Here is a 27,647-nt window from a genome sequence, read left to right as displayed (position 1 = left end):
GCTTTCTGAACAGTGGGCCCACTCAGGCTCTGTCATCGCAGATCAACAGCACTCACTTTGTTACTGTACTGCAGAAGGGGTTTTCACACACTGTGTGTCTCTGCTTTACTTGATCAGTTGTTTCTGAGGCGTTTTCAGAGCAGGCTTTTGAAGCAGTCTGCAGGTTTGTTTGCGTCAAACAATGAGATCAACCTCAGTGAAACGGTTGCTAACAACAGGAGGAACGGGTTTTTGTCTGTGCACTGTGAGGACATAAGTCCAGTCCTACATTTCCCGTTGTAGGTGTTTTCACATTTGAGACGTATTTCCTTTTTACGACTGGTGGTAATGACGGGGGGACATGGCGGGCTCTCTCATTAGATCCCTCTGTGGAGGTTCTGCCTCTCCTCTGGACTTTAGTACTTTCACCTGAGTAACGAAGCTGAACCAAATGCAGCTTTTGCATCCTAACTGGATGCATCAAGAGGCATTAAAGAGTACCTCTTGTGGAATAAGTTTCTGTCCTGAGGCACAGAGAGTATTTGCTCTGTGGGGAAGAGGCAAGTATCATGTTTCAAGAGGAGAAAATCAGCGTTTCGCGTTTCTCTGTTGGGCTGATGTGCAGCAGATTGTCTCTCAGAACTGCATGCTGCTGCTGTATGACTCAGAGGATCCAGTCAGTGCGAGTGTGCCGGTAATCCCAGCTGACTGTCACATGTGGTCATCTTCTATTTGAATTTGGTTTCATCTCACTGACCGTCAAATGGAATAAACGACCCAGTGAATCATCGGCCTGCTGCCGGGTTGCAGATGTTGCTTCTCTTTAATCATGTTGGTCTGTGTGACAAATGTCCGGGATCTCGTCTGAACTCACTCACCCGCCGCTGCCTGCCAGCCGCTGGGATCTCTGAGCGGGCTGTAACTCCTCCTGAATCAGAATGTGAGGGGACAGGTCTGTAAATCAGCAGCAGGCCTCTCTGCGTGGGACTGCTGGCCGGCGTCCCGCTGCCTGACTGTCAGGGATTCCTGATTAATACCTTTGCTTGCACAAGAAGATGCATGATTTCTTTCCTGCTCTGCACAGCGTGCACAGACCACAGAAACTATATCAACAGTACAGGTACTGGATGCCTGCTGCACATTCCTGTGTGTGCAGGGCTAAGAGTTTCCCAGGAAACTGATTGATCGGCAGGACAAACTGCTGTCTCTTCACAGCTTTTATCATGAGAACTAGAAATCTGAAGTCATTTTTGAGTTATTCCCTTAAAAAAAAAAACAAAAAAAAAAAACGACTGCAGAGGAGGGAATTTTCTCATTCTTTGTCTGTACTGATAGAGACAGATGTTTGGCCTTAAACATTTGTTTCCTGGAATGTAAGCCATCCCCCATTTTTCCTATAGGCTTACAGTGATCCAGAGTGTTTCCATAACAAGCATGGCGGCAGAGAGCGGCGTTACCATGCAGGAGCCTCCTTCAGTTCCTTAAACACACATGACCCGATCATATGTCTTCCTCAGCTCATTGTCAAGAGGAACAGTAGCTCTGCACATTAAATAAACTGATTTTTAAACTCTTTCTGGGTCCTCGTTGTTTGATGAAAACACTGAATCCATCTGTGAAACAAAGGAAAAACAGGAATTTGTGTTTTCCTGTATTTGCAGTTTTAAGAAATATAATGTGAGCAGGCATTCCTACCAGTGTTCAACTTTTCAACAGCAACGCTAAGAGGAGTGCTTCCCTCTGCTGGTGGTGATTCAGAACTGCACACCTGCATGGGCAAGGCAGGATTTCATTGGAAGTCTAAAGTGTTATTTGACTGTTTGCCCCTCATCACGGCTTGAATTGATGTTTTAACAAATAGTGTAATGAAATAGTTTTGTTCAAATGTATAAGCTAATGCGTCACTGTTTCACTTGTTGGTGTTTTTTTTTGTTTTTAAGCTGTTTTTTTAGAGATTTTGAGACGTGTGTACCTACTAAGTAATATGAAATACAAAAAAATTCAAAACTAATTCAGAGGAGTCGATTTCATCTCATTGAGAATTTGACTCAACTTTTCTGTTGTCATAAATTAAGTAAACCAATCAAGACTAACACACGGATAAGAAGACAGTACAGTCGACGTACAAAAACAAAATCGTATACAGAAATGGAGGAAAGCAGACATTTTAAATTTTAAAGACACTATTATTCTGAATAGATTAAGTAATGCTGTGTGCGTGCGCGTGAGTGATAGGTTTAATGATATTTATTCTAGGTTTTACCTGTTAATAGTTCGTTTTCAAATATGTCAAAACCATTGTATGAAACGAGATACAAACGCTACAGAAACAAATTAATTTGCAATCAATTACGCGCGCGCACGCACAAAAACCACAAGAACAAACATTGTAAAAATAATTTATAGCAAAAAAAATACATAAACATATAACACACATATCCAGTTTAACGTGTCTGAAGAGGGGCAGGTTGAAGTAAAGTCCCTCCTGGTGGGACTACACTGAAAGACCACATTACCCAGCATGCCTCTGTGCAGCGGCGCTCACGGAGGCGGGACGGGGGTGTTGCTGGGAAACCGTTTTGCGCGCCGCGGTTTGTATTTGTGTTCCCAGTGCTCGGTGTGTGGCTCTGTCACCTCTGTTAAACGGATTATTGCTCACCGGCTCGGCCATCATGAACGCGCCCGTTACCGCCCCAGACCCCGCAGCCTCGGCCGGGCTGCTGTTCGCGGTCTGAGGGATGAAGAGCAGGAAGCTGCGGCCCGCTCGAGCTGGAGGAGGCAAGAAGAAAGGTAAAGTTAGCTTAGCTTAGCAATGCTAACGAGTTAAGTGGCTGTTAACAGCAGCTGTCACTCCCACCTTTAGCCTTGTATGTGACATTTAAAGCAGTGTTTATGGTTGGTTCAAAAGCTTCCACTGTTGATTTGAATCGCGCTGCTGTCCTGTCGGTAATTCTGTGTCAGTCAGCACTTGTCGATTCGCCTGTAACTCTGTTATACGTAAACATTTTCCAGCCACAGACTTTTCTGAAGATGCTAACGCTAACTGGGGAGATAAGCCCGATGCTGCTACTGTCAGCTGAATCCTTTCTGGGATAAACAGATAAAGCAATACTCTCAGAAAGCTTTAGTTAAAGTGTGTTCAACATCAGTTGGTCTCCTGTTGCACATCCCGTTTATCAGCAGTCTGCACGAGCGAGCAGATCAAGCCAGATTAATCCACAACTTTGTATTGATGATTGAGTTTGATTCTTAAAGCCCTTTGGTATCACACTTTTATTATTCTTGTTTTGAAATTACTTTCTGTTGTTCATTAGATATTCAACATTTTTCTCATTGTCTAATATCCCTGAATTAAAACCTTTAACAATTTGTTTATGTATTAAATAATAATAGACTTTTTCTTGCTGTCATCTCCAGTTTTCTTTGCCACTCTCTTTACTTTTACCTCCATACATAATCGCCTCTGATAATTTTGCGTTGTTTGTGTCTCCGCTTTGTCGTCAAGTCCCTAGCGATGTGTCGCCCTCCACGAGCCTCCCTCCTCTGGTCGAGGGTCAGCTTCGATGCTTCCTGCGGGTGACGATAAGCCGGGTGCTGTGGACGGTTCACAAGCCGCCGTCTCCTACATCCGTCAGGCTGCGATGGTGGGGAGAGTCGTCCAACGGGACGCAGTTCTTTCCCAGAGACGGAGCACAGCTGTCCCAAAAGACAATCAAGACCACAGCTTGCTTCCCAATCCGCTGTGGGCCAAAGCAGTTCACCTCATATCTGACCGGTAATGCTAGGGAGACCGCAAAATGCTTCAGTTCATTAAGCTGCTATTTTTGATCTCATGATCTCATTTATTTACAGATATGGGCTCTTTGGTGCTGGAAGTTCTAACGAAGCCGGATCATTTACCAATCGCTCGTGCTCAGGTCGCTGGAATCTCCCGTCTGTCATTGTCAAACCCAATCAGTGGATTTTACACTCTGGTATCTCCAACATCTGACAAACTGGGAGAGTTACAGGTGAGCAGACACTGAAATTCACAATGCTAGCTGCACACTGAGGCCAGTAATATAGAAGAGAGGCTAACCCTCAACTCACATCATGGTGTTTCCTTCTTTTTCGACTGTCATTGTTTGAAATTATTGCATTAAAAAGCAAAAAGCTACAACTTTGAAAACTTTGTTTAATAAAAACAGTAAGAATCCAGTTGGCATTTGAACGTTTTCTTTTAGGTTTCACTGAATTTGGAGCCCCTCGCCGAGGCCTACGACAGCAGCAGCTCAGGTCCGCCGACAGACGTTAGCCTGGAAGGACTGCAGGTCCACACACTGACCGTCCCCTCGCAGGAAAAATCAGCCGGCAGCAGTGGTGCAAACACACCAAGGTGTGATGCTGTTGCTGTTATGGGTCTACCCTTCATTATCAGTCATCTTAATGGTCTCAAAACGTCCTCAATGAAGTGTAAAATGGAGCATATTGGTGATTCTGTGTGTAATATTTCAGGGGGAAGGACCACCTGTACTTCCAGAAAGACAGGGAAGAGACTGTGGAGAATCAGAAGCCGATGAACAGTGAAACAACGGTGAATCCGTTAAGTCGGGACACTTCCCATGGACAAGCTGCCAGTGATATTCTGTCAGGTTAGTTACAGACGCTGTTTCACTGTCAGAGATGCTCAACCTTTATCATTAGTTTCTTATGTTTTCTGTTCCAACTGTCCGTATTATTATTTCCTCTTTTCAGTTATCCTGGAACGTGGAAACAAGCTTCGAAACGCTATGGTTGTATCAGCTTTAAAATGTGAGATGGATTCTGACCCTGCGCTGAAAGATTCCCCTCTGCCACTCCCGAAGGACAACATCCAGCCGCCTCTCCAGTCAGTGTGAGGAAAACAGAGTTCTGTCACATCTAGACTGAAATCTGTTTTACTTCATTTGTTTCTTTTGTCTGCAGGACCTTTCCTCCTCCCCCAGGGACGTTTCTAGAAAATATCCTTCAGACTGACTCACCTGTGAAGCAGTCTGATGTGTTGGTCTCAGACTGCAGCCTCGATAACAGAGCTGTGGATCTCCTCCTGGGCAGGTAGCCCTGTGCTTTTATTATCATTACTGCACTTGAAATATGAATAGTTTGGACTTGTTTTCAAGTGTTTTACTTGTTTGTGTTATTAATGTTTCTCGTGTCATTTCAGTTCAGCCTCGTCTCCTCCGCCTCTCTGGGATGGACGGCACTCCCCCTCGGAGTCGCTGTCCGGCCACGGCAGCGTGTGTGGAGACAGTGAGCTCAATGACCCTCAGTACGACCAGAGCTTACTGGAAAACTTGTTCTATAAAAACCCTGTCAGTATTTGGATTTCATTTCCACCCCTTCATGGACGTCCTAGCGGTGACTTCACTGAGGATTTTCTTTCAGATCTTGGACAGCCGATCGGAGGAGGCTCCGGAGGATCGTCAGGAGTCGTCCTCTAAAAATCAACAGCTGCCACAGTCTGGATCCAAGATGATCAAAAAGTAAGATCTTCTATAGCATTATGTCAAGATGTGCATGACTGTTTACAACCCCAGTGCTCTCAGCCTTTAAGACTTCCATTAAACTTTTTTTTTAATATGTATTTCCAGTCCACATTTGGATCAAGCGCGCCCTGCTGCGGCTCTTCGTCGCCTGCTGGATGAGGAGCAGATGGCTTTGCTGAGCGCAGTCAGACGGCTGAGAGTGACCGTCGACTCTCTGACGGTGCCTGCAGGCAGCGCCAGCCCCACAGCCAGACTCACCGCGAGGCCGCCGCGACCCGCCATCGCCAACAAGTGGTGGGAAGCTCTTTTAAACCCTTCAGGTTTAAAAATCACATTGCCTGTAGGAGTAAATGTCATGCTTCTTGGTTTGCGTCTTTTACAGCACATATTTTGTTGAATATCAGTTACCTGAGACTTTGACTTCGAGTCGACACGGCGGCTCTGGAGAGGTGACCCGCCTGGCCTCCAGTAAACTTTCTAAAGGAGGTCTGTCTCGGTTACATCACAGATTAAAACTCCCACCAAAGTGTTTGAATTCATTGCTGACTGTACTCTTCTCCGTTTTAGTGGTGAAGTTCGAGCAGACGTCTGTGTTTTCTGTCCACCTCAGCACGGCAGCACTTCAGCAGTGGTGGGAGACGCATCTGAATTTCAAGATTTACTCACGGAAGGCCAACCAAAAGAAAGTAAGCAGCTAAAACAAGCTGGTGTGAGAGTTGGCATGTGTATTTATCCCAGAAGAATACCAAGAAAATGATCAAAATCCCTTTAACAACGCGTATTCTCTTATTGACTTCTTGTTGTAACACAGTTAGTTTGTTCTAAATTGTGTCGTATATTTCTGAACACATTTTGGTTGGTTTGCATTCTGTGACAGGCCGTGTTCGTCGGTAAAGCGGCTCATCCTCTGCGCGGTTTGCTGCAGAGCAAACAGCTCCGTCAGTCCGTCGTCCTGGCCGTGCAGAGCCTGGAGGAACACGGCGGGAGGCGGGAGGTCGGGCCTCTCAAGGTACGTTTCTTCACTTTTTCACACAGAAGATCTCGCTGGCGGCCGGCTTTCAGAGGGAATGTCGGGATCTTCTGCAGGTGACGGTGGAACTTGAAGTGGACTGCAAACGCTTCCTCTCTGAAAAAAGTGACGCCCAGGCGACGCAGAGCGACTCATCAGCACCACGAGCTGCAACCAGTCCAGACAGAGGAGCCGGCGCCGGACCTCAGCATGCTGACCCCGGCAGCGAGGAGCCTCAGGGTCGCTCTGAGACGCCCCGGATGAATGTCAGGACGCCAGAAGACCGCGTCCCTCACCCCGGCCTCTTCACATCGCTCACGCCACGGCGGCAGCAGGAGGAGGAGGAGGAGGAGCCCCAGGTCCTGCTCCACGCTCTGCTGATGGCTCCAGACGGGAAGAGCTTCAGCGGCGGGCCTCTGCAGGCTCCAAACGTTTACCTGAACTGTAAACTGTTCTGGTGTGACGAGACGGCCCGGTCCGTGGTCAGCTGGGGTCAGAAGAACCCGACCTTCAACTTTGTCCAGGTCAGCGGCTCGGAGGGACGCCGGGTGCGGTGCACACACCGACCGCAGAGGTTATTCACGGTTCCTCGTTCTGTGTGTTGCAGGTGACGCCAGTGGCGTTAACCTCTAAACTCCTGCAGCGAATGAAGAACAACGTGATGGTGATCGAAGTGTGGCAGAAGAGCAGGCCGTCAGGGCAGGACCCGCTTCTGGGCCTCGTGAAGTTACCTCTCCACCAGTTCTACATGTCCTTCAGGCAAGTCCTGGAAAAGCCTCGTCTTTGAGAATATTAGGTTTATTTCCAGCTTCCTTCCTGCTTAATGTACGTGGGACAGCGGCGGCGTTCTGGTTCTGAGAAACAAACATAAAGACACTATATTCACTACTACAAATGATTTGTGGTCAATTAATGACTTATTGACAAAAATACTGATGACAAATACTGAGGGTCCAACAAAGTTACATTTTTAATAAAAAAATTAAATTTCGTTGGACATCGTTTATTGATTAATTGATTGCTGCAAATTTCTGTTATTGGGGGATTTTTTTATCTTTAGATTAATTTAGGAAAGTCTAAAAAAGTAGTTTCTACTTCACTTTCCAGTTGGACCTTTTGGTTCAAGAATGATTCATGATTTTAAAAGACGTCGTTATTTCCTCTTAAAATGAAATGATACATTTTTAGAAGAGTGCAGTTAAAAAAGAATCGACTCTGCTAATGTGAAGTGGGATAAAGCTGCATGGAAGAGTCATTATTTGGATCTGGGCAGTTAAAATTCTGTCAATAAGTTTGATTTTTACATTTGGATGTTCTGGAAGAAGTCGTCCGACACCCTCATCTCTTCATGTCTTAAAATTTGAAGCCACCGGTGTTTGTGTCGTCCAGGGAGCCTCGGATCGCCCAGCTGCTCCTGCGGGCGCAGTACCCCGTTGTGGCGGTGGACGGCCTCATGCCGGTGGTGGACGTGCTGTCGGGCGGCTGCAGAGGACGCCTCAGGGTTGTTCTGGCGATGGGCCAATCCGAGCAGATCCTGTCCCTCCAGCGCTCCAGAGACGAGTACTGCGATTCCCCGCCTCAGCTGGTGAGGCCAGTTCATCTGCTTGATCAGCAGCGACGAGCGCAGCAGAAGGTAGAAACCGTCCCTCTGTGCACGTACGTGCGGCGAGAGTTCAGAGGAAATAAGTGCGAACGGGCGCCGTTCGCCTGTCTTCCTCTGGTTGTTCAGGGGAACGCAGGACGGGTGGAAGCCATGACGGAGCACGTGTTTGTGGTCAGAGTGGAGAAGGCCAGCGGGCTGACGCCGCTGCAGTCCACGGTGTGGGGCGAGGCCGACTGCTACGTCCAGTACGGCTTCCCCTGCCAGGACGGGGACGGAGACGGAGACGGGGACGGGGACGTGCTGACCAGTAAGGCCGTGCCGTCTGAGCGTCGCCGAGGCTTCCGCTCCGTCCGTCTCGCTCTGAACTCTGCCGTCCCCGACAGGCGCCACCGTCAGGCCGTTCCGCAGCACCGCCACGCTGTGCGTCCCTGACCCGCTGTTCGGCCACACCGAGACTCACGTGCTGCTGGCTCCCGAAGACGTCCCCGTCCAGACGCTGCTGCTCAGCTCGCTCTCCAGCCAAGGCCTCGGCGGCGGGGGAGGCGTCCAGTTTGAAGTGTGGTGCAGGTTTGTGCGATCGTGACATTCTGTACGTGGAAGATAAGGACTGGTTCCCCACGAGTTAACAAGCAGACGCCAGTTTCTTCATTTTGATTCTTTATTGCCGAAGCTGCAGCATGAAGAAAAGCCAGCGTTCCTGTTTTGGTTACAGCAGTCAAGGATAACATGAAAGTAGCGTTGCAGCTCGAAGCAGCGGCCCAGTGTCCTCTTCAGTCGGTACGTGTCTCCTGTTGGACGTGTCCAGCTTCATTTAAATGTCCCTTTGCAGATATTATTACCCCAACGTCAGAGACCAGCTCGTAGCCAGAGGACTGCTGCCGCTGTCCAGACTGTGTGCCATGGTCACCATGCAGCGGCAGCAGCCCGACGACGGCCAGAGGTTCTCTCTACCCCTGATCCCCAGGACGGATCACCCCTCCTCACAGCTCCACCACCCCTCCGGTACGCACATGAAGATAAGAGTCTGCGGGACACGAAGCTTTTTGCTTACTGACAGCTGTGTTTGGGTTCTCAGGCCTGCTCGAGGTGAGCGTCCGCTACAAACACCGACCTCTGAGACACGAGGCGCCGCCCGGGAGAGGATTGGCTTCTCGCCTCGTGACGCTCGTGCTCCAGGTGCACCGAGCTTCCGGCCTGAAGGCAGCAGCCAGGTTTGTCTCTTTTCTGGAAAACTGTTTGCTTGGATGACATCTTTGCATCCGTTTGATTCTTCTGCTGGACTTCTCCGTTTCAGGTTGATCGCAGAGAAAGACGAGCGGTTTGCCTACTTTGCCGGCGTGGGGCTGAATCCTTACGTCACCGTCCAGCTGTCCTTCACGCCCGAGGCGGAGGCGAGGCGCACCCGCATGGCCGCCAGGACCTTCAGCCCCGAGTTCGACCACCAGGCCGAGGTGGCCTGCGACCTGCTGGAGCACCGGAGCGGCGGGGAGACCTGCAGCCTGGCGGAGCGGCTGGACCGGGCCGCGGCCGTCTTCACCGTCTGGAACAGAGACGACCGCAGAGGTTCGTTCTCCACGTTAACATCACACCTGCATGAGGCAGACTCATGGTCTGCCTTCTCCAGGCCACGAGGATTTCTGTTTCTCGTTGTGTTATTGTTTATTTTTCCTCCGTGTTTCTTACAGCTTTGAGTGTTTCCAGACCTAGAGACGTGATGTTGGGCACAGTGAAAACGCCACTGGCTGATCTCCTCCACAAAAGAACAGGTAGGTTGTTCTTTGAGAAAACGTCTTTGTTGGAAATGAAAACCAGCTCTGTCTCTCTTCCCAGGTATTTCTGGCTGGTTCGGCATCTATTCAACCCAGGAAGCGAGTTGCTCTGAGCAGCAGCAGGTCCTGGTGGGGGGCCTGGAGCTGTCGGTCAGCTTCGCTCACCACTCGGACAGAGAGCGGGTCCTGAGAGCGGCTCGGGGTCTGGCCTGGGAGAGCTGGCGTCGGGACGGGGACGAGCTCTGGCAGGACGGCAGCAGAAAGCTCCGGCTGACCTTCTGGGTGCCTCGGGCGTGGATCCCCGTCCACTGCCTGCTGCTGCCCGGCCACGGCGCGCTGCAGCGCTCCACCTACTGCTACTTCCGCTATCAGTTCTACGAGCAGGAGGCGTTCTGCTCCCAGATGAAGCACCCCCGGGTGGAGGAGGGCGCGGAGGAGGGCCGGGCCGCCGCGAGCTTCGAAGGCAGCCGCACCGTGGAGCTGACGGCCACCCAGCCTCTGGCCTGGTACCTGCGGGAGGAGAGGCTGGAGGTGCAGGTGTGGGTGGCCTTCAGGAAGGACGGCGGCAGGCGGCCCGGCGACACCGACCGGCTGGTCGGCTCGGCGTTCGTCGACCTGTCTCCTCTGGCGAAGACGGACGAGCAGAAGCCGACCGTCAGCGGTGAGTCTGAGACCAGTCTGGCTCCGGTGTTTGTCTGCCTGCATGTCGGTGGGTCAGTAACGAGGTTTGTGATCCTCCAGGCGTGTATCCGCTGTTCAGGCGCTCGGCAGCCGACCTCCAGGGAGCAGCGCTCAGGGTTCACGTCTCTCTGACGGCGGGCTGCGAACACGGAGAGGAGGCTGCTGGAGGCGGCGGCGCGCTGCAGTCCGACTGTCAGGAAGACTCGGTAGAGGAGGGGGAGGCAGCGGAGGAAGCCCGTTCGCCCAGTCCGCACAGGAAGTCAGACTCACACAGCAGAGAGATGAAGGAATCCTCGGCAGAGACGCCAGACGTCCCGCCTGCGCAGCGCTCCGACAGCGGCGAGCAGGAATCCTTCCCTGTGAGCGTCATGGTGGACCGGGCCATGCACCTCACCCTCAAAGGTCAGTGTGTGGTCACTCCTGCCTTCGTGTATCTGCACAGTGTGTGTGTGTGTGTATTGAGTGTGTGTCTCTGGCAGGGTGTCCGTTGGCGGAGCGGAGCGAGGGCTCGCCGTGCTGCTGCGTCTCGTACGTCACCGCCGACTCTGCCGAGCCGGTGTCCACGGCCGTGGTGGCCGGCACGGCGTCGCCCGTCTGGGACCATCGGCACGAGTGCAGGTCCGGTGACCCCGCTGACCTCTGACCCCGGCGTGACCTGCCGACCGGTGTGAGCCTCACGTCTCGGTTTAACTCTTCCAGGCTGTCGGAGCAGCTGCTGCTGGACCCCCAGCAGGCCCTCGTCTTCAAAGTCTGGCACAAAGGAGGTACGGCGGTCCCGGCGGGATTTGAGCTCTCCCGTCTGTTTGCTGGTTCGACTCCCTCCTGACTTGTTTTCCCTGAGCAGAGGTGGAGCGGGTGATCGGGTTTGCGCCGGTGGACCTGTCTCCTCTGCTGTGTGGGCTGCCGGCCGTCTGCGGCTGGTACAACATCACCGACTTCAGCGGTCAGTGCCGCGGCCAGATCAAAGTGTCCGTCACGCCGCTGAGGGGCGTCCAGGACCTGCGGCGGCAGCGAAGAGCCGTCAGCGAGGACGCAGCAAAGGATCCCTCGGTGAGAGCTGAGACAAATCAAACGTACAGGTTCAGAAGTCTCCCGCATTGAACCGCAACTAAAAAACATGTCAGTTCACACAGTGTGTTAATGTTACGCTGGAAGCTTGAGACGGGTCCTCGTGGTTTCTCCTCAGGCGTTTTTCCCGGCCGTCCCTCTCGGCTATCAGACCACGGCCACGTACAGCAGCTTCCCCTCTCACATCAGCAGATACCCGGAGCAGCAGATCTCCTCGCCCGACCACACCGACACGCTCTTCTCCGAAAGGTCAGCCAGGAAACAGGCTGGAGTTACTGGAAACAACAAGCAGTTTTCCATTTTCAGTGTTTTGAACTGTTTATTCTGGTTGTTGGTTGGCGTAGGTCTGCGTCTCTCGCTGTCTTCACGTGTTGCTGTCTCACCTTCGGCAGGTCCAGTGAGAGCGACCGCCACCTGGAGCACATGGACAACGTCCGCCTTTACCACCAGAGTCTCCAGGAGCGGTCGGGTTTCCAGGTCGCTCCCTCCAGCTCGGCGCTCTTCTCCACTCTCAGGTACCGCTCGGCTCGTCCGGCGCCGCCACCGCCGCCGTGCTGTTCTCACGTTCATCCCTGCTTTAACGTGGCTTCTTTCTTTGACAGGAAAAAACTCAGCGAACTGGACAACATCCAGAGATACTTCAGCCGGAAGCTTTCCACCCCGTCGCCGTTTCCTCCGACGGCGGAGCAGGACTGCCGCGGCGCGCTGCAGGAGCCCAGCGGCGCGGCGCCCGACGCCGGCCAGCTCCTCCTCAGGTCCTCACAGCTAGTGGGGGAAGCCAACAGCATCATCAGCGGTGAGCCCCAACCCGAAACCCCAACCTGGACTTTCTACAACTTCCTGTCCCTGAAAACACGTGCTGTGAGGAAAAAGCATCACTCGCTTCGATAATTAGTTATCAAAGAATAATGCTTGATCGCACTGATTTCAATCCAGTTAATCTTTAATTATCTTTGATATAAATATAAAAAATTAATTTAGATTCAGAGCATTTGTACACTGACTGTGTGTAAAATCAAAATCGCCTCCAAAACGCTCTGAAGTCGCTTCACAAGTTACTGGAAATTAAAATAGTCAATAATTCAGAAAGGAGCTCTCCTCTGTCGTGACGCTGAGAGGGAAATCGTGTGCGTTCAGCTGCGTTGTTGTTGCCGAGACGCTTTATCTGAGGCGCAAAATCAGATTTTAAAAGGATCCAGCTAACAGGTTAAGTATTTATTATGGTGGAAACTAATACACAAGAAACCAACGTGCACGCTCATCGTGTCACGCTCCCAACAAAGCCACGGTGGAGCAGCTGGAGTGGATGTTTGATCACAGAGCAGCTTTAACGCTGTGGCAGAGAAAGAGCAGCGCCGCTGAAAGACTCGGCCAGAGCCGTCCTCGCTGCTGCTGCTGCTGCAGCCGCTACTGTTTATATCAACGCTGCCGAGGTGCTGGGACGTCTGCAGCCGCTTCAGACTCCAGCAGCGTGAGGACTGGCCACGTTTGAGGTGTGAGAGCTGTTAAAGTTCGGTTATTGACACAATGTGAAGATACTGAAACTTTCTCTAAACGCCCAAATATGAAACAATGAGAGAACAAGACGTAAAGAAACGTAGGATTCTTTTCAGGCTGAGAGTCTTTTGGATGTTCAGTGTTCATGTGTATCAACATATTCCAGGACCCGTTTGGATTTTATTTATAACTGAACCATGAAAACAAAATCCAGAGTCAACTGTTTTAGAACTTTTTTACACTTCTTTTGTCCCTCTGTCCTGCAGGACTCCGGGGAAACCAGCTGGGAGCGAGTCCCTCCAGGTCTGCCCCCGCCGAGGGGGAAGACCACCGTCAGCCCGACGGCGCGAGGATCTCAGACCGCCAGCCAGAGCCGGAGTCTCCGTTCTGCTCCCCGCCTCCAGAGGTACCCGAGGACCGGGCGGAGGACGGGCCCGGCTGGGAGGAGGACGGAGAGCAGAGCGAGGAAGACTACGAGGAGGAGGTGGTGAAGCCCAGGCCTCTGAACGAGGTCACCTCCGTGACGGACAGAACCAGCCCCTGGACCAGCGTCCTGTCAGACCCGGACCTGGCTCCCCTGGAGAGCCCAGACATCCCCGAGGGTCCAGACCTGAGTGAGGAGGAGGAGGAAGAGGAGGAGGAAGAGGAGGAGGAGGAGAAGGAGGACGGGGAGGAAGAGGAGGAGGACGGGGACGCTGGCGGTGGTGGAGGCAGACGCAGCTGCAGCGGCTCAGACGCAGAACCAGACGGTGACGGAACGCTGCAGACCGAGTCCGACTCCTCGCCCAGCACACGGCACGGCACGGTTACCCACAATGCACCAGGCTCAGCGGACGGCCAAGACGCAAAGCTCCAGCAGTATCCTTTTCCATCGGGTCTTTCTGTTTGGCTTCACGTTCCGGATGATGTTTGAGCTCGTGATTTGGAGGAAACGTCCTGCTCTTTGTCCGAGTTTCTTTTAACGTCCTCCGTTAAGCTCCGTCCCAGCAGACGTCCCCAACTTCTTCCTGTCCTCCCACCAGCTGGAGGCGTCCATGAGAGCCATCCGCCTGGCGCCGTCCTTCTCTCAGACGCTCAGCGACACAGTGAGTAGTTCCCATCAGATCAACACTCTCTCTCTGTCTCTCTGTCTCTCTCTCTCCCTCTCTGTCTCTCTCTCTCTCTTTCTCTCTCTCTCTCCCTCTCTCGCTTTAAAAAAAGGTTTTCAGCACCCTGCAGACGCCGGGCTGATGACTGGGCTGAAAGCTGTGTGTTAGCAGCCTCACTGTGAGGGAGGTGTGTGCAACAGGAGTTTTCTGTAATTCCCCCGTCAGGCTGGAGGTTTCCTCCCCTTGTTAAAAACACACATCCTAAATCTATTCAGGGTTTTGACATCGGAACACTTCAGACCTCGGGTCACTCTGGTTTTTGACTTTAATAGTCCCGTGCAGTTGTTGGAGCGCTCTGGTTTTGTGCTGCTGTGACTCATTTTAAGGGCTGATAATGATCCACGTGCGCCTCATTGTTGTTTGTACTGCAGACTCCTCCACATGCTGTTTTTCAGGTTGAGCAGAAGCTGAAGGTGCAGACTCGGATTACCGGAGGCTTAAAGCCGACACCACAGGGATTTCCCTGTTTCTCCCCTCCTCTGTGGAAGTCAGGATGACTGAGACTGTTTCTCTGTGCTCGGTCTTCAGATTCTCGTTATTTAGAAAGCACACTGACTTGAAGACACGTGGAATTCTGTGAAACCTTCAACTTTTCCACATTGATCAGTCCCTCGGTTATTTTGTGTAATAATGTTTGCATCAACATTTAAAGTATCAGCTCAGTGACGGAGCAACGTGACCGAGAGGCCGGTCTGAACCCGTCACACACACACACACACACACACACACACACACACACACACACACACACACACACACACACACACACACACGTGTCGGGCCTGGCTGAGTCACTGAGGAGCCAACACACGCCTCATACCTGACCTGTTGTTTGGTGTAACGCCTGTTCCTTTAGTTCTGGTTTCCTTTATGAAAGTCGTATTTGCAGAGTTCATTTGTTACATAACGTCATCATGGCTGAAACTATAAAGACAGAGATTTGTATTGATGCTGTTTCACGCCCTCTCCCTGCTCCTCCCTCCAGGCCCGGGCCCCCCGCGCTCCCAGAGGCCCCCGTCAGCGCCCCCTCATGTCGCCCTCCTCCATGACGAGGGAGACGCAGAGGATCGCCAAGATATTCGCAGCTCACTTCGACCAGGCCGGTCCGGACGGGACGCTGTGACGCACTCCTGTACATTTCCTGTAATATTTTGTATTTTTATAAATAAATCCTGATTCACCACCGTGCCGAGTGTGAATGAGTGAACCTGAGGCGCCTCAGAGCAAAACGATGTTCAAGTTCAAAGCTCGTGGATCAGACTTCTCCATACTGACATTAAACCCTCCTGTATGTTGGTTGCTTTCCTTTAAGTTCAGCTGCTGTGTGTTTGAGAAGCGTGCTGCAGATCTCCACCCTGCTTCGACTCCGTTTGACCTTTACTCACCAGATCGTCGGATTCCCTCAGACCTGCAGCGGCTCACACACACATTTCTGTGCAGGTGTTTTAGGATCGAGGCCAAAGTTGATAAAACAATATGATTACTCCAGTGACGCAGTTTAGCTTCGTTGAAAAATCAGCTTTCACTCAAATACAGGTGATTGACGAACGAGTGTTGTCTTGTTAGGGAAACGTTCGCATCATGAAAACACTGAAGTACAGCCAGAAACCGAGAGAAACAAACCCCCCTGACAAAAACACCAGCATTAAACAAAAGCTTTATTCGTTTGGATTTAATTAATCTGTTGAAGTGTTACAACTTTTTCATTTTAAAACAGCTGTTTCAAACTTTTTTTTTTTAGCATTTAGAAATCTAAATGTAGGTAGAATAGTGTCATGGCCTGAGATGTTTTTGGCATTTTTCAAAGCAAGAATTCTAACAATTTAAACTTTTTAAAAAGTTTTCGTGTTTAAGTGTGTAGAAGTAACTGACTGGTAACTTTCAGTAACAGCAAAACTGCAAAAATATGAACTTACTCTCCCAAAATTAAACATACAGTTTCAAGACCACTGAAATCAACCCAAAACGATTCAAACATAATAGATTCCTTCATGAAATAATTATTTCTCAATATCCAGCTTCATAAATTCAGTTCTTCTTTAATACTCTATATATTGTTGTTGTGGAGGATCCTGTGGGTCTGCAGGTTGAGGCGCTGTGCTGCGTCCTGGATGTTGCGTGTCCGGTTTTCAGGCGGGACTGAGGAGGAGGAGGAAGAGGAAGGTCGGCTGATGTGTGTGAAGCAGCTGTCAGGTGTGAGTGAGTGTGTGTGAACTTGTGCGCAGGGATGTTTTCTGGTGCTCGCCTCTCCGCTGGCTATATAGTCTGGAGCGCCTTTGCGCGCCATGGCGCAGCCGGAGGACGGTGACGGAACCAGGCGTCCTCCTCGAGGCAGCTGCTGCTCTGGAGCTGCTTTCCGGACATGAAGCCTTGAAAATCCTGCTGATCAGATATTTCAGGTGTAGGAAGCTCACCCGGACATAAAAGCTGCTCTGAGGCGCGCGGACTCTGCTCTCGGGCGTTTTTACGCGCGCGGCTCTCTTCTCCTCCTCCTCCTCCTCCTTTTAAAGCCAGCCGCCGGTGGGATCATGACCGGGGGCGCAGCAGCTGACCGGACTCCCTCCGTGGCAGTGAAGATCTTCTCGGCGGGCTCGGCGGGGTGCGTGGCGGACCTGGTCACCTTTCCTCTGGACACGGCCAAAGTGCGCCTGCAGGTGAGACGTGATGCTGGAGCCCGGCTCACCTGGAAACACTGAGAGCACGAGCTCACGGCTCTGCTCCTCTGAAAATAAACATCCAACTATTTAAATGCACTTCTCACATTAAAGTCTGGCGTATTGAGGAAAATAAAGTTCTCGCTACAGTGATGATATATTGTGGAAGTAGGGATTTAAGGAGGCAGTGTCCTCGTTTCTAACGTTTATAGAATCAAAACCAGCAGTAGTGGAAACGCAACAAAACAGTGTCTCAGTAACTTCATGTTCCCCTGAGCATCGCTTACAGATTCTTCCTCAGTCTCTGAGGCTCTGGGTACAGAGTTATGATCCACACACTCAGCTGATCCCAGACGCTTTCCGTGGATCCAGGTCTGGAGAAGGTCCAGGTGACTGTGGTTGAGGTCCCCCAGTCTTCACGGTCCCTGAAGATGAAGTGAGGCCTGTGTTGGTCATGCAGGTCTTGTCCGCTCTGTCACTCCCCCGTCACCGGCTGCAGAGCGTCTCCAACATCACCTCCGAACGGCCCGTCATCAGGGACCGGTCCTCGTCCAGGAAGAAAGCTCCCTGGCCCATGAAGACCATGAGGTCTCTGCCTGGTGGTGCGTTCAGGGACCTTTCAGGAGGTCCAGCACGCAGACCTTAGATGGAAAAGGTTTCTGATGGTTCTGTTAGATCACCTGGTTCCACAGGACTCTGTTCATCAGTGAGGGAAGAGGTCCAAGGACCAAGTCCACTTTTCTGTCTTTCTGGGCTCTTCCAGTCTCTGTATCTCCATCTTTCTGGACTCTTCCGGTCTGGATCTCTGTCTTTCCGGACTCTTCCGGTCTGGATCTCTGTCTTTCTGGACTCTTCCGGTCTGGATCTATGTCTTTCTGGACTCTTCCGGTCTGGATCTATGTCTTTCTGGACTCTTCCGGTCTGGATCTCTGTCTTTCTGGACTCTTCCGGTCTGGATCTCTGTCTTTCCGGACTCTTCCGGTCTGGATCTATGTCTTTCTGGACTCTTCCGGTCTGGATCTCTGTCTTTCCGGACTCTTCCGGTCTGGATCTATGTCTTTCTGGACTCTTCCGGTCTGGATCTCTGTCTTTCTGGACTCTTCCGGTCTGGATCTATGTCTTTCCGGACTCTTCCGGTCTGGATCTCTGTCTTTCTGGACTCTTCCGGTCTGGATCTCTGTCTTTCTGGACTCTTCCGGTCTGGATCTCCGTCTTTCTGGACTCTTCCGGTCTGGATCTCTGTCTTTCTGGACTCTTCCAGTCTGGATCTCCGTCTTTCTGGACTCTTCCGGTCTGGATCTCTGTCTTTCTGGACTCTTCCGGTCTGGATCTCTGTCTTTCCGGACTCTTCCGGTCTGGATCTATGTCTTTCTGGACTCTTCCGGTCTGGATCTCTGTCTTTCCGGACTCTTCCGGTCTGGATCTATGTCTTTCTGGACTCTTCCGGTCTGGATCTCTGTCTTTCTGGACTCTTCCGGTCTGGATCTATGTCTTTCCGGACTCTTCCGGTCTGGATCTCTGTCTTTCTGGACTCTTCCGGTCTGGATCTCTGTCTTTCTGGACTCTTCCGGTCTGGATCTCCGTCTTTCTGGACTCTTCCGGTCTGGATCTCTGTCTTTCTGGACTCTTCCAGTCTGGATCTCCGTCTTTCTGGACTCTTCCGGTCTGGATCTATGTCTTTCTGGACTCTTCCGGTCTGGATCTCTGTCTTTCCGGACTCTTCCGGTCTGGATCTATGTCTTTCTGGACTCTTCCAGTCTGGATCTCCGTCTTTCTGGACTCTTCCGGTCTGGATCTCCGTCTTTCTGAACTCTTCCGGTCTGGATCTCTGTCTTTCTGGACTCTTCCGGTCTGGATCTCCGTCTTTCTGGACTCTTCCGGTCTGGATCTCTGTACATCCTGCTGATGAGCCTGGGTGGAGCCTGGGTGGGTCCTGTTGATCAACCGTCATGAGTCGTTTTGCCTTCGTGAAGTGAAAATGTAAGCAGCAGGACGAGGAGGACTGTTCAAATACCAGTTCTGACTGGACCAGGACATTTATTGATCCACTGGATCAAACACCTGCTGTGAATTCCGCTGCTCCTCGTTGGAGAACCAGCTGTTTTGCTCCGTTAGATGAGCCTTTAAAGGTAACGAAGCCTATTTTCAGGCTCTCCTGCTTCCTGTTTGTTCAGAATCCTTCACGGCCGTCTCCATTCAGACCTGCGTTAATCTGAGTGGTGCGGACTGGTGGTCCGGACTCTGTGCAGCTGTTGTCATTTCTCAGATCACTGGTCCAGGATCACATCTGTCCCCTGTCACTGGCTGCAGACCATTCAGGTTCAGACAGCACAAGTTCTTTATCACAGCTGAGAGCTGTAGACAGATATACATACTGATTAACGGTGTGTGTGTGTGTGTGTGTGTGTGTGTGTGTGTGTGTGTGTGTGTGTGTGTGTGTGTGTGTGTGTGTGTGTCCACATGCTGTTATGTGGAAACTTCCTGATGGAGACATTTTAGACATTTTATGTCCTGCAGTGTAAATGATTCACTTTAAACACTGTTAATCAGGACATTTGGATACATTTTGGCTTTGAGAAAGAAACACTTGTTTTTATCTTTTGACAAAAGTGAAAAAAGTACGAATACTATGTACTCATGGGACAGTTTCTATTTTTTTATTTTTACCTAACAAAATTTTGCTACAGTTAAATAACGTAATAAATATTATCTGAAGTCAGATTATTTTAAAAATGTCTTGTACCAGCACGAAACACAGTGAATGAAGAGACACGAAGCCCAGAAACAACACGTTTCTTTAGCTTCTCTTTACCCGGTTTTAAATCCGGTGTTTCCTCTAATCATCGCGCTCATGAGCACTAAGGAAGCGGTAATCCTACCCTCCCGTCCCGGCAGGTCCAGGGGGAATCCGGCCTCTCTCCAAAGGGCCAGCGGGCCGGGCACAGGTACAGGGGCGTGTTCGGCACCATCTACACCCTCGTGAAGGCGGAGGGGCCGGCCAGCCTGTACAGCGGCCTGGTGGCGGGGCTCCACCGGCAGACGTGCTTCGCCTCGGTCCGGATCGGCCTGTACGACTCCATGAAGGAGCTCTACAGCGGGGGGACGCAACGTGCGTGTTCACATCACATCCTTCATTACTGCTCACACCACACACTGCCTCTCCGGTGAAAGGAGAAAATATCCCAGGAAATAGAGCATTCAGCTTTCAGCTGAACTTTACCAGAAGAGGAAGAGGCTGAGAACATTCCCGCAGTCAGGAGCTGTCAGCCGCTCGTCTCCTAACGTCAGCCTGAAGACGAGAATCCCGTCAGAGCAGCCTGTTTGTCTCCATCCCGCCTGTAACTAGTTATACGAGTTTGAATGCTGGCCTGTTAAGATTTACTACCTCAGTAATTATATCGTGACCTCAGACAGTAAGTTTCAGGCGTGTTCTGCTTCCACTGAGACGCAGGAAGAAACATGTTCATGAGCAGCTTGGTGAGAGTCTCATGTCTGCTAAAAGCTCCAGTTATGCTGAGGAACATATTGAAGCATTCCTGTTGGTTCCAGCGTGTCTCAGCCTCCTCTGCCTCTGGCAGCTTTCTGTCCTGCGCCTCTGCTCCTCATGCTGCTTGCTGTTGGTGCTCCAGACGCAGGAATCCTCCCCCGGCTGCTGGCGGGCTGCACCACGGGCGCCATGGCGGTGGCGTTTGCGCAGCCCACCGACGTGGTGAAGGTCCGCTTCCAGGCTCAGAGCCGGCTGCCCGAGAGCTCGGCCAAGAGGTACAGCGGCACCCTGGAGGCCTACAGGACCATCGCCAGGGACGAGGGCCTCCGAGGACTCTGGAAAGGTGCAGCGATGGGCAAACTGAGTGGACTTCAGTTTTATTTTATGTGTTTTATACAACAGAAAGCCTGGGAATGACATAAAGTGACACATCTGAGTGAGTGTCCTTTAAGACTGAAAAATAGGCATGAAAAGGTGAGCAGCCCTGTTTTCCGCTCGCTGTCCAGGGTGTCTGCCGAACGTGGCCCGCAACGCCATCGTGAACTGCTCGGAGCTGGTGACCTACGACATTATCAAGGAGCTCATCCTGAAGTACGGCCTGATGACAGGTCAGCGCTCCGCTCCACACTCTCCCGGTTTCCCCGAGTCCGGGCGTTTGACCCCGGCGTTTTCCCTCAGACAACATGCCGTGCCACTTCACCGCCGGCTTCGCGGCGGGCTTCTGCACCACCGTGGTGGCGTCGCCGGTGGACGTGGTGAAGACCCGCTACATGAACTCGGTGCCCGGGCAGTACAGCAGCGCCGTGCACTGCGCCCTGACCATGCAGTTCAAAGAGGGGCCCACGGCGTTCTACAAGGGGTGAGTCGGTCCAGGCGTCTCCGTCCCCGCTGAAACACACTCCTGAAAACATCATGCTGAGCTCTGATGGTCTGAGATATGGGTCTTATGAGCAGATATAATGGAACTGATTACATTTAGTTCATCCTTTATTCCTGCACTTGGGAGGTAAATCATCTAGAATGTGTCACATATCTACATTTCAAAGCTCTGCTGCGGTTCATCCGTTCATTTTCTACCTGATCCCAGCTGACAGAGACATTTAGAGCTTCCAGGCTTTGTTTGGTGTATCTTACTGCAGGGCGCACCGACTGTACTGAGAAATACTGTCTTCTTCCAGCTTCATGCCCTCGTTCCTTCGCCTGGGATCCTGGAACATCGTGATGTTTGTGAGCTTCGAGCAGATTAAGAGACTGGTGGTGAGACTTCAGCGGTCCTGTGAGGCCTCGCCCGGCCCGGCCTGAGGGCGTCTTCTGCTGCTCCTCCTCAGGGGAAACGACAAGAAGCTACAGCCAGCTGCTTTTCTAATGTCTGTACTGTTTTTAACCCGTCTTCCTTCGCTGGACGCCTCTGGACACTTGTGGCTTTCTGGGATGGAAATGTTTCTTCCTCCAGCGATGAAGCAGACAGTCGGTCACGACAGAAACCTGTTCAGAGAAATGAACGCAGAGCTGCTGACGCTCGCCGCTTCAAGTCATTTATTTCTACACACAAACCTTCACATGATGAAAGACATTCTGTTTCTGGGTCTCTCTCTCTCTCTCTCTCTCTCTCTCTCTCTCTCTCTCTCTCTCTCTCTCTCTCTCTCTCTCTCTCTCTCTCTCTCTCTCTCTCTCTCTCTCTCTCTCTCTCTCTCTCTCTCTCTCTCTCTCTCTCTCTCTCTCTCTCTCTCTCTCTCTCTCTCTCTCTCTCTCTCTCTCTCTCTCTCTCACACACACACACACACACACACACACACACACACACACACACACACACACACACACACACACACACACACACACACACACGCAGTCTCGTATTTCTATCCTTGTGGGGACCGTCCATTGACTCCCATTCATGTCTAGCCCCTAACCCTGACCCTTACCCTAACCCTAACCCACACCACAATAAAGCCTAACCCTAAAGAAATGTTTTTGCACTTTTACTTTTTTCAGTAACAACAACATGGTCAAGAAAACACTGTTTCTCCTACTTAGGACCGGAAAAAGGTCCCCACAAGGCACGTCGTTCCACGTTTTGCTATCCTTGTGGGGACATTTGGCCCCGACAAGGATAGAAATACGAGAACACACACACACACACACACACACACACACACACACACACACACACACACACACACACACACACACACACACACACACACACACCACACACACACACACACACACACACACACACACACACACACACACACACACACACACACACACACACACACACACACACTCCCTGCAGTGAGTCAACATCCTAAACTCCACTGGGCTCTGCCTACAGAAGCATCCAGGCTTTAGCGACACCTGGTGGTGAAGCTGCAGATTGCAACCAGCTGAATCCATCTGTGTGGATCGTGTCAGAAAACCTGTGGAAAGCTCTGTGTGCTGATTTCTTCATCTCTGTGAAGAAAAAACACGATCAGCTGTTGTTTATTAACACAGGCAGCACGAGCTGTGGACGGTAGGACGTGTCAGGGAGCCACTTTAAATCCAGATCAGGGGTCTGGAACCTTTTTAATGAGTGTTTCAAAATACTGTTATCACACCTTACAACATTTTCCTGTTATTTGAAACAGTTACTTTAAACATACGCGTCCGTTTCAAAACACTTCTTTCAGTCACTTCCTTAAAATACGTTGCACTGAGGAAATGTCAAGCTGGGAAAGTTTAATCAGAGCTTTCATCAATATTATAGGGAGGGAGGTTTACTGTAATAAATTCAGACTACATCTTCATTCAGATGATCTACAGGGTTCCTGTCATTTCAGCGACAGTTTGAGATTAAATCTGTATGTTTGAAATAAAACATGAATCTACCTGCTACCTTCTACGAAGAGAGCTGCTAAAGATAATGCAGCAGAAGGAGGACACCCACTTCATCTCACTTGTGCCACACTGGCACACATCTGTGCTGCATGAAGCTCTCCAGGCGTCACTTCACACCTGCCGTTACACACACTCTGCTGTTTAACCCTCTTCACACACGGCCTTCCTTTCAGAGGTGAAACACCCCCGACTGTGAAGAACCAACAACCAACACACTTCTCGCATCAGTTAAGTAAAAACACATCGGTGGCAGATCTTAGAAGACCATCTATCTCTTGTCTTTGCGTTTCGATAAGCTTTACACCGTATGTGAAGCCTCTGCTCGTTTCTGTGCAGGAATAATCAGCTTCTCCTCACAGCAATGGGGAGACGAGTGTAACCCTCTCACCACCGGCTCTACATAAAACACTGTATAATGGACGGATGAAATAAGAGTCCCTTTAGATTAATAAAATTAAGGTGAGAGAGACATTCCAATGAAAAAAACAGTCTAGGGTAATGTATGATTCTCACTTCACTTTGTATGAATACACCGCAGAAATAATACAACCACAACGATTGAAGTGAACTCTGTATTGAACTCTTTCAAAACCACATCAAATTAACACCTTGAATGGACAATGAATCAATCAATATAAACACAATCACCCGGGATTTAAATGAAAAAAACTATATTCTGTGAGCCTGAGTGCACTCTTGTTTTAAAGTTCAGTTTATAGTTCGTTGGCGCGCCTTATGTTGGAGCTCTTAAATGGCGTTCCCCCCCAGTTTCAAAGGTGACGGTATCCCTGCCACACCTGTAGTTCCCCTGCCGGCAGACTGTCCTCTCTCTGTGCGAAGAAACAGCGGCCAACTGCAGGGCTCGGTCCCTCCTGCTGACCACGTACTGACCTCCACCAGGCAGCGTCCGTGCTGATTCCACAGCTCCCACCGACAGCGCTCCCCGTTCCTGTGGCGTCCGACGTTCCTCAAGCAAGCCGTGCCAAGGCCGCTCCAGCAAGCTAAGCTAATCTCGTTAGCTCCAGCTGCACGGCAAGTAAGCACGGGGTTCCGTCATCAAAACCCGCTCCACCCGACAGGATGAGCGAGGTCCACCCGAGAAAAGTCCGCCTGACTGGGATATAATCCAGATTTCGCTCTCCAGTACGGCTCCAAGTCTGGTTTCCTCCCCACACGTTTCTCGTTCTCCCGTTCCTCCATGCGCGGCCCCTGTGAACCTCCGCGCCGACACAAAACTAGTCCCTCCTGCTGTGTCGTCACACACGCAAAAAAAAACTTTCTCCAAATACAAAAAAAAAAAATAATCAATATCAATTAACTATTTTTGAATTCAGTTCACAACCTCACAATGAATTATAAAAAACATTTTAACAACCATTTATGAATTTGATTCTGAACATACATAAACATCAGATAATTAAAAAACAACAACAGAGAAACACACAACTGATATTTATCAGGTTATTACACTCTCCCCCCACTAATTTAAAGGCATGCCCTCATGACTTTGTACATTACACAAATATATCAGTATCCCAAAAATGAATCACCTTGTAACATTCAAGCAACAAGTGGAGTGCCAATCCACTTATAAAAACAGGAAACATGCCTAACTGTGGGATTGGCAATAATACTGGGACTACCAAGAGTGTCATAGGTTAACTTGAGAGGAGCTCGTCTGAGTCTGTGTGCACGTCTGGTCTCAGTCTCAAAAGCAACGTCCGGCTCAGTTTCAAAGTCTGTCTCATCTTCATGAGTTGACGGAGGTTCAGGCTCTTCGACTGTCTCAGCTGGCTCTGAACGTCCCTCTTTCTCACTCGCTTCTGGTGAAGTCACAGAGTCCACTGTTGATGGCTGTTCATTCTGGTCATGCCACAGAATGTCGAGGTCAAGACTGAAAGGTTCAGTACTTCCAGTGTGATCCCCGTTCCTGTGAGCTCCATCATCAAACCATACACCCTGTTCTTCATCATCTGAGTCTGAACTCTCAACATTATGTGCAGTAACTGTCCCTTCTTCATCTTCCAGTCTGTTCAACAATTCGACTGGTGTCTGTTCACTGTCTGATTGGTCAACACCATTGCAATGTCTCTTTCTCCTCCTATGCTTGGTTCTGACAGGAAGTGCACATTCAGGATCAGAAAGTGGCTGCTGAGTCACAGTTTGTCCCAGGGGTAGGAGGTGATTCCGATGGAGAGTTTTTTCTGGTCCCTGTCCATCAGCCGGTCTTAACCGAAACACGGGCAAGTCGGACATTTGACTCTCAACAATGTACGGGTTAGAAGCCCAACGATCAGCTAACTTGTGCTTCCCTGATAACCCCAAGTTCCGTATCAGAACCCTGTCCCCAGGCAACAACTGTGTAAAACGAATCTTTTGATCATATCTCTGTTTGTTGTCTTTGTTTTGCTTAGCAGCAGCTGCTTCAGCTAAGTTATATGCTGCTTTTAACTCCCTTTTCAGGTCAGCAACATACTTCAAGTACTTTTTGGGTCGAGTTCCATCACTTGAAGTTCCAAAACAAAGATCCACAGGCATTCTGGCCTCACGCCCAAACATGAGATAATAAGGGGAGAACCCGGTGGCCTCATTAGGAGTGCAGTTATATGCATGGACCAACTGTGCAACATACTGACTCCACCTTCTCTTTCTGCTCGGCTCCAAAGTCCCCAACATGTCTAACAATGTCCTGTTGAATCTCTCGGGCTGAGGATCACCCTGAGGATGATAGGGGGTGGTCCTGGATTTGTCAATGCCAAGCATAGTCAACAGCTCACGAATAAGACAACTCTCAAAGTCCCGTCCCTGATCACTATGCATCCTCTTCGGCAGCCCATAGTGAACAAAGTACTTCTCCACCAAAACCTTTGCCACAGTCGCCGCTTTCTGATCTTTTGTGGGGAAGGCCTGAGCGTACCGTGTATAGTGATCAGTGACAACAAGAACGTTTTCAGTGTTGCTTGAGTCTGGTTCGATGGATAAAAAATCCATGCACACCAAATCCAGTGGACCATCACTGTGCATATGAGACAAAGGGGCAACTTTTCGGGGTAGAGTTTTCCTCCTGATGCAGCGTGCACATGCTTTGCAATAGTCCTCGACCGCAGTTTTCATCCTCGGCCAGTAAAACCGGTCTTTAATCAATCCATAGGTCTTATCCACCCCGAGATGACCAGAATCATCATGTAGTGACTTCAGCACCATCTCCCTATACTTCTCAGGCAAGACAAGCTGAAATTGTTGTGCTTTGCCAGGGGGAGTTGTGAACCGGTACAGGACACCCTGTTGCATCTTGAAATTTCCCCATTCTCTCAAAAGTGAAGGGCAGGTTTCATGTTTAGTCTTGTCAACTCTCGACACATCACCCTGCTGAAAAGCTGACCATATTTCTCCAATGGCAACATCCTCTTGCTGAGCTTCTGACAACTCCCTGTGAGTCAAAACTGGCATTCCTTGGGTGTTCAGAGTGGACAAATTACAGAAAACCTGTGGAAGGGCATGGACAGAAGGCACTAACTGATCAATTGCCCTTGTCAGACAATGATTTCTCTGCTTGGTCACTGTAGAACTCTGACACATAGCTCTCACACCTGCAGGGGAAATGTCTTTCCATTTTTGTTCTGAGGTCTGTGAAAGATGTGGGAGACGCGACAACGCATCAGCATCAATGTTTTGAACCCCAGACCTGTACTTCAGGCTGAAGTCATATGTCGACAATGCCGCTAGCCAGCGGTGACCGGTGGCATCAAGTTTAGCAGAGGTCAGCACATAAGTCAGTGGATTGTTGTCCGTGCGGACTTCAAACTTCACCCCATACAGGTAGTCATGTAGCTTATCCACCACTGCCCACTTCAATGCCAGAAACTCAAGTTTATGAGCAGGGTAATGTTTTTCCGAGGGAGTTAAGCTCCGACTCACAAAAGCAACTGGTCTCAGGCCTTCGCCCTGATCCTGATAAAGCACACCCCCTAAGCCTTCTCGGCTGGCATCCACGTGCAAAACGTAGGGTAACCGTGGATCGGCAAAAGCTAACACAGGAGCTTGTGTAAGTCTCTGCTTAAGCATTTCAAAGGCTGCTTCACATTCTCCATCCCATCTACTCCCAAAAGGCTCAGCTGGGTTGAGGTAGTCCCTGTTGTTGTTCAACTTCGACTTCTTTGCAGCAGGTGGATAACCGGACAGTAGTTGGTTCAAAGGATAAGTGATTTTGGAATAATCCTTCACGAACCGCCTGTAGTATCCACAGAAACCAAGAAATGACCTCAAAGCAGTTACTGTGGTTGGTCTGGGCCATGTGGTTACAGCCTCGGTCTTTTTGGGATCGGTAGACACACCATTTTGAGAGATGACATGTCCAACATATGT

The 27,647-nt window shown here is 50.4% G+C and overlaps 2 protein-coding genes across 3 annotated transcripts; both read left to right on the top strand.

The window, feature by feature from the left end:
- Positions 1–2,556: 2,556 nt before the first annotated feature.
- c2cd3 (C2 domain containing 3 centriole elongation regulator) lies at positions 2,557–15,446 on the top strand. Of its 2 annotated transcripts, none has more exons than XM_030107605.1 (33): positions 2,557–2,769; positions 3,485–3,754; positions 3,832–3,989; positions 4,203–4,354; positions 4,474–4,610; positions 4,714–4,846; positions 4,924–5,052; positions 5,162–5,309; positions 5,383–5,480; positions 5,589–5,777; positions 5,866–5,969; positions 6,051–6,169; positions 6,361–6,492; positions 6,570–7,016; positions 7,100–7,251; positions 7,882–8,125; positions 8,222–8,402; positions 8,479–8,662; positions 8,925–9,097; positions 9,171–9,306; positions 9,390–9,658; positions 9,781–9,861; positions 9,926–10,525; positions 10,606–10,947; positions 11,025–11,163; positions 11,245–11,309; positions 11,390–11,595; positions 11,732–11,862; positions 12,006–12,128; positions 12,216–12,409; positions 13,377–13,968; positions 14,087–14,195; positions 15,244–15,446. In XM_030107605.1, the coding sequence occupies exons 1-33, from the start codon at positions 2,718–2,720 to the stop codon at positions 15,379–15,381; spliced, it is 6,327 nt and encodes a 2,108-aa protein (XP_029963465.1). In that variant the 5' UTR covers positions 2,557–2,717; the 3' UTR covers positions 15,382–15,446. The 2 variants fall into 2 exon arrangements, with proteins under 2 accessions (XP_029963465.1, XP_029963464.1); XM_030107604.1 differs by having other exon boundaries at positions 4,714–4,852.
- Positions 15,447–16,445: 999 nt separating this feature from the next.
- Positions 16,446–21,986, top strand: LOC115399961 (mitochondrial uncoupling protein 2-like). Its single transcript, XM_030107626.1, has 6 exons — positions 16,446–16,912; positions 19,808–20,021; positions 20,542–20,742; positions 20,906–21,007; positions 21,078–21,258; positions 21,578–21,986. Exons 1-6 carry the CDS (start codon positions 16,787–16,789, stop codon positions 21,699–21,701), a joined length of 948 nt encoding a protein of 315 aa, XP_029963486.1. The 5' UTR covers positions 16,446–16,786; the 3' UTR covers positions 21,702–21,986.
- The last annotated feature ends 5,661 nt before the right edge of the window (positions 21,987–27,647 follow it).

Source organism: Salarias fasciatus, chromosome 14 (assembly GCF_902148845.1).
Source record: "Salarias fasciatus chromosome 14, fSalaFa1.1, whole genome shotgun sequence".
NCBI lineage: Eukaryota > Metazoa > Chordata > Actinopteri > Blenniiformes > Blenniidae > Salarias > Salarias fasciatus.
The sequence above is the reverse complement of the archived record's forward strand: the minus strand, read 5'-3'. Positions and strand labels throughout refer to the sequence as shown.